Raw genomic sequence first — 7,119 nt, 5'->3', positions numbered from 1 at the left:
TAATTACACATATCATTATGTGTAACAATGAGAGCATATACAATGAGAACAATGAGAGCATATACAATTTTATAACACAGGAAATAGTTCAGCATTGATAAATTTCTATTTTTGAAATACCTATAGTTTTTGCAGAAGCAAAATAATCTCTCTCAGGTAAAAATACATCTATGAAACATCTGTATGTGTTGAATAGGATTTTTCAAGGAGCAACTAATTGTCCCACTACAAAATGAACATGTACCACTGCTAAGCTTTCACAAAGCCTTGGTGTATAATGTATTTCTTGAGTAGCATGATATAGTAAAGCAATAGAGAAATGAGTACTTGAACAAAACCCATGGACCACAGGAAGTCAATAATGTAAGGAGGTTGAAAGAAATAATCAAAACATGTTATATAATGTTTCACAATTATAATGGATGGGCTACCTTGGGTTCAGACCTTACCAGAGTTTCACAATTAAAATGGCTGGGCAAATTAATTTTTATACACTGTACATTTGTCCTTGCTTATATTTGTCCAAAAACATGATTTAAGAAATATTTGCAAAATGCCAAAATCAACCTTGATTAACAATTGACATTCCAGGGCATCTTAGTGGAGAACACATCAAAATTAATTAATTGGAGAGAACATAAAGTAGTATTCCACAAGAAATATAAGAAGAGAACATTCCTTACAGCACATCTGTAATATTTCAAATTATTCACAGGGATATTTTGGCAGGGTATAGTCATCACAATGTGAAGTAGGAGAAGTTTAGTCTATAAACTATACTCTTTGAAGCATGAGGAATAAGGATTCTTCTGCAGGAACCTTGCAACCATTGCCAATGAGATATTGTGTATGTACAGAATAGTCTGTTTCACAACCACTACAATTGCTGCTTTACCACTAGTATACTTGAATTATTTAGAAATTCATCTGTGATTATTGTTGTTTTACTGCTTTTGAACTGCTGACACATGCAGTAAATATTTATTTAAATTCAAACTCCAAAGATGCTGAAAAAAAGTAGGAAGATGCTCACATCTTCCTATAAAGCTTATAGAAGATTGAAAGATTATTTGGGAAAAATGCAAATGTGAATTTGTTAGCAAAAGAAGGTGCATACTTTAAAATGCATTTTCAAATTTGTAAAACTTTTAAAATAGGCTAAAAAGCCATAAGGGTTGTTCAAAATCATTCTGAAAGAATTAGCCTGTCTATTCATTTGCTTAAGAAATGCATGTTGTTTACCTACCTACCAGGTTGTCTACAGAGTATGTGTTTGCCTAATAAAAGTAAAAGCTGTTATTAAGAGCTATTGATTTAGTCTACAGAAATTGCCTATTATGTTGAGGATGTTCTAATCATTTCAATTACACTTTTTATTAACTAATTTTCTTCTACAATCTTCTAATTTGAGTACCTCAACACTTCTTTCTTGATAATTCCTGATTTTTCAGTTACTCTATAGAGTTATCCTTTCCTCATAAACATAGTTCAGAATTTTCAAATGCAATAAAAGTCTTTAGTTTTTTCCTATTTCAAATACCATATAAATACTAAAATATTCATAAATATGTGGAAAGTTAGTCACCCATTTAGCTTGCAATTCATGTGGTATCATAAAACCTACTCTAAAACAATAGGATTTTTTTTTTCAGGGAGAGATTAAAATTGTACATTGGAACAAGTAATATACAACAAAAGCAGGTCGTTCTTGCTCCCACTATTCTGAAAATATAAACAATACATTGAAGTAAAAAATCAATTTCTGTGCCTTTTTCTTCAAACAGTTTTTCAGCACCTCAATGTTATTAGGTATACTTTATGCTTGGTATAGCAGAAATTCTTTATGCTCACATAGCTGTTCTGAGGATGTTAGACTTTTCACTACCAAATATCACTGGTGAAGCTAAGCTCTTTGTATGATAACGGTAGCAGGGAACCCTTTCTATGAAATTCCTGGGTATCTTTCAGGGGATTATTAAGGGGTAGCTGTCCGTTGAGCAGCGTCAGAGGCAGGTTACAATAAGTGTGGTTGTCACCTAAGGAAGGTATTGGAAAAGTGGTGGTTGGCATTGTGTATTTATAACCTCTGCAACAGTGTCTCATTTGCATTGAATCTGAATGGTGGAAATTAAGGGTATCAGCTTGAGATGACGCCAGAGAGGCTGCGGTACTGGTCATGGCAATAGAGGGTATAGGCTGGAGTTCTCCAAAAAGTCCTTGTTCTGCAGAGTCCAGAACATGGCACCGAGAAAGCACTTCTTTTTTCTTTATGGGCATTTCATATACTAAGTGCTTCCAAAACTTAGAATTTAATTTGCTGCTTTTGGGTCCTTTCCACTTGATCAGTGACAGAAGTTTGATGCTGCGCTTTAGTGATTCCACTTCCTGGCAATTCACCTTTTTTTTAAATTCTGTACACTCAATCAATATCACTTTGATTTCTCCACTAATTAGCATGTTATGGAGCCTGCTTTCCAATTCAAAAATATTCCATCCTCGTCTGAGAATATAGTCTGAAGTTAGCACGATAATAAGTCTTCTGCTTTGCTCAACACATCTTGTGATATCTTCAATGTATGCTACAAATCACAGAAAGAGAAGAAGAGTAAAACAAAGACATTTCCAGTCTTTAAAGCATTAGGTTTGCACTTTGGGATAGTAAAGATCCAGTCTTTCACTAATGTATATAATATTTTCTTTTGATGTATTGTACATCCAGAAAGCCCTTTTCTTTAAAAAGAAAAAGTGAAAAAACTTTAAAATATTCATTTTCTTTCCCCTTATCACTTATAGTGTTTTGTTTGCTAATATTAAATCTGATCTCTTTGGAGCTTAGGTGTATTTCAGTTATTTTTATTTATTTGATCATTTAATTTAAGGCAGGCTTCCAGGCTACTACTCTAAGTAAACAAGCAATCATTCAGTTGATGAAAAGAGAAATGGAACTTTTTAATGACTGAAGAGTCACTGTATTTATGGTTTTAGTTTGCTGTTACCCATAGTTTTCAACTGCTAAACAAGTAAGGGGATCTATGTATGTGAACTACTTCAAAGATACTGTGATAGAGATGGTGGAAAATCTCTTCTAGAATCATAGTTTGTTTCTCAGAATACTTTCTGTTATTTGTAACCTTAGGTTTTCCATCTTGGTCTTCAAACCTGGATATAGGGAAGTGGTGTGTGTGTGTGCCCATGAGTTCAATTTGAACCAGTTGCTCTTTGTACAGAGGAAGAAAGAGGGGTGGAATTGGAGGTGAGGAGGAGGTGTGAAATTAACAGGAATGGAGGAGGAGTCTATCAGCAGACAAGGAAGTTTTTGTCCTTCTTTGTAGACCAATTCTGAGAGTGAGGTGAATGTGTTGTGGCCTTTCCATGGTAGAAAAATACTCAACTCGATATTTATTCATACCATGGAATAATCCTTTGGCAATCAACCTCCCCAAAGTCTTGTTTTCCAAAATGGGAAACACACACATGTGTTAACAAATGGAGACTTGGGCACAGGTGCTGAAACAGAGATCTGTCTTTACTAAGCAGAACACAAGGCCTTGTCTAACGTACAGTGCAGAAGCAGTGCTTACAGAAACCATAGCAACATTTGTCACTGCAAATCTGCCCAAGGACACAGACTGCTTTCAAGGAGTCACATTCAGTACATAGTATCTGGCCACCAAACAGCCCAGTACAAGCCATTTGAAAAGAGAAACTTATTTTACAGTTGTATATTTTACAGATGATCTCTCTTTTCCAGGGTTTCTTTCTACCACTTGGCAGCCATAATACTTTCACAAGTGAAAATGAGCAAACTTTCTACACATTGTACAGACAAACAAAAACTTTAAGAGATACACATAGAATTGCCCATTTTATAATTCATTATTACTGCTCTTTTGGTTTTTACTTACTACATTTTAGGACTTTCTCATGCAATAGTTACAATGATTTTACCTGAGGGAACACAGCAATTTCTAAGTGAGGAAAGAACCTGTTAAGAATTTTTAGCATTTTATTTTAGAGACTATGTATTCAGGGAAAAATCAGCATTAAAATCTGCAAGAAAACAAAAACAAAAACAAAAACACCACACAATAATCTATGGGGATGTTATCACTCAGTAATCATCATTTAGAGAATTGGTGAAACAGAATGAAACAAAAGATGGAAAGTTTCAACAGAATGAAAAAATATTATCCCAATGTATCAACAGCTCTGACTCTTCATTTTCTTTCTTTGTTTCTGCTCAAAAAAAGAAAGAAGTTATGTGGGAAGTTTTATCATTAGAAGTTGTATCTGTAAAGATACAGTAAAATAACCTTCATGCATCTTTTCCATTGTTCTTATCCCCTTTCCTCCAAACAAAACAAAACAAAACCCAAACCCAAAATCATGGGATAAGTGCAGGAGTCCATGAAAATGCAATTTTACCAGGTAAATTATGAATTGTTAATTTTATAGAAAAATTCTTTAGAAAATAATTTACCAAGTAGTTATTCTGATTAGTGTTCTTCCCTCATTAATTGCAACATTTCATTTAATTGTTAAAAAAATCTGTACATATCTTTGTAACATAAACTATACCTCTATAAAGTGTATCTTCATACTTCTATGAAAAACTATTTCTACATATTGAGATGTAGTTTAATTTACTTGTCAACTATACTTTTAAAGCCAAAGGTTTATCTATACATGTGTGAGGAGAGATACCAAAAACCCAGAGTTTATTTCTAAAAAATTGTGCATTTATTCTCACATCTTGATTTTTTAAACATTTTTTATTGTTGTTCAAGTTCAGTTGTCTCCATTTTCTCCCCACTACTCCTCCCACCCCAGCCATCCCCACCTCCACCCCTGACCCCACCCCCTTGTTTTTGTCCATATGTCCTTCTCACATCTTTAAACTTCAGTCATCTTTATAGTACACTCCATTTGATGCAATACTCCTACCAAGACATTTTTTCCATTGCTCTAAACAGTTTTTGAACTCATCAATTTTGATGTCTTTTAGTGCTTTTGCCATTTTTTGTTTCACCTCTTCCACATTGGCACAACACTTCCCTTTGAGGACTTTTTTCATCTAGAGAAACAAAATAAGTCTCCCAGGGTGGGATCAGGTGAATAGGGAGGGTGGGGCATGGGGGTTAGCCATTTTTGGTTAAAAACTGCTAAACACTCAGCATTGTGTGGGCAGGTGTACTTGTAAATCACCCATCATGAAATGGGCAAACGCATGGAAAGAGTCCTCAAAAAATTAACTGAAGGTGAATGCAGCCTCTCACAACAACACCATCTGGTACACTGATAAAGATGGGCTCCTAGAATGCTCACCTAGTGGGAGATGGTTTGCTAAAAGGGGCCCACCTTCCAGAAGATAATTCTGGGGTTTTGGGGGTTACTCTTCATATCTAGCTACTTAAAAATGCAACCCAAGTGTTCACAGTAATTAGAAAAAATATCCATATACATACTAATTAATTTTATTGGGAACTCATGGGCTTTGGTTTTGCCATACCCCTTCTCAAATGGGGAAGGGAATGGGTTGTATTTTTCCTATTAATATGGTTCTGCTCCTTTACCTATTATATTTTGTCATTTGACAGCTAAAAACACTGTGACATTTAGGGTTCTGGGGAGCTTCTTTTGGGGAGCTTCTTAGAGATTAATTAGACAAAAGTTGCTATTTCCCCTAGAATGAAAGCCTGTCAGGAAAGATCCCACTATGCTCAGCTGTGCAGATTGTGGGTATTGAATGGAAACTTGGAGAGAGGTAATGGTCCCTTTCTCCTGAATACTACACTCATTGTGCTTATCCTGGCAAAGTCTAGTGGAGAGTTGAGGCAACCATCCAGATTATTCCTGCTGAAAACCTCCTGTGGAAGAAAAAAGTTCTGAATTACCCTGATTTGCCCCATATATACATTAATCATGTGCACTGGAGTCAGGCATTCAGTACCTCAACATTTTTGCTGGGTAGACACAGCTGAAATGTCCCAAAGAAAACATGAGCCATTTGCTTGGGCCTCAAATTTTGTGTTCTATTTCACTTGTAGAAAAACCAAGTGGAAGTTTTCAGATGTGAAGCCCACATTTCACTTCTTGAGATTATGATGAGTGGCTAGGCAGCAACCTCAGTCTTTGAAAACAGCTGTGGAGGTGCCTCTGTGATCTTCCTGGCTCTAAGGAAAAGGAGAAGACTGTGCCCTAGCTTCCATACTCTGGCTCTCCCTCTGTTTTTTCACTGTTTTTTTTTTTTCTCCCCTCTCCTTTTGCTACTCTCTACCTCTCTTTCTCTCATTTTTAATTTTCTTTTTCTGTCCCATCTCTCTCTTGTTAGTTTACCTCCATTTTTGCTTTTTTTCTCTCTTTCTTTCTGCCTTTCCCTCTTTTACTCTCCCTTTCTCTCTTGTATATCTCCCTTTGCCCCCTTCCTCCCTCCCTCCCTCCCTCCCTTCCTCTCTTTTTCTTTCTCTACATTCATGAAAACAAAACAAAACAAAAGAAGGACCTAATTATCATGGAAAATATAAGTAAATTAACAAGAGACTAAAGAGGTAGAGTTAGTATTTTTCACTTGCTAATCTTTAGCCAGAGAATTGTTGACTTCTACATAGCAAGTGCCCAAAATAATTTCCCCCTTACCCTGGGGTTGCATGTCTGCATCCAATTACTGAATTGCAGCCTGATCTATTAGGATCATACTCTGTTTTTATGGCCTGTGAATTAAGAATGATTATTAAAGTGTTTAAAGTTTTGTAAAAGGAAGAATAGAAAGAATATGATGCAACAGAGACTATATATAATCCTCAAAGCCTAAAATATTTACTATCTGGATCTTCACAGAGAAAGTTTGCTATCCATGAATTAGAGATCAATCAGGGTGTGTAGACTTGGAAAAGTTCCAAATAAACTATGAAAAAAAAGGTATCAAGTTAAGATATTGCTTATCCATGGCTAGTGTAGTCTCTGTCAGGCAACAGTGTTACCTATGATAGGGCTGTGGGTTTTGGAGACATTTTAGAAACCTCCAGAAACCATTTTTATAAAGCTTGTTATCATGAAGAGATAATAAAGAACCCCCCTCCCCAAAATCACCAAATCCATAGCACATATGAATATTCTCAA

General features: G+C 35.5%; 1 protein-coding gene across 1 annotated transcript in view; it reads right to left on the bottom strand.

Annotated features, from left to right (window-relative positions):
• Positions 1-200: 200 nt before the first annotated feature.
• Positions 201-7,119, bottom strand: part of IL1RAPL2 (interleukin 1 receptor accessory protein like 2) — a 1,002,993-nt gene continuing 996,074 nt past the window's right edge. The window contains exon 11 of the mRNA XM_045188489.3: positions 201-2,579. Within this exon, the coding sequence (XP_045044424.2) occupies positions 1,882-2,579 (698 nt within the window). The 3' untranslated portion in view covers positions 201-1,881. The remainder of the gene's footprint in view (positions 2,580-7,119) is intronic.

Source organism: Desmodus rotundus, chromosome X (assembly GCF_022682495.2).
Source record: "Desmodus rotundus isolate HL8 chromosome X, HLdesRot8A.1, whole genome shotgun sequence".
In the NCBI taxonomy this organism is placed as follows: Eukaryota; Metazoa; Chordata; class Mammalia; order Chiroptera; family Phyllostomidae; genus Desmodus; species Desmodus rotundus.
This window is presented reverse-complemented; position numbering and strand designations above follow the sequence as displayed.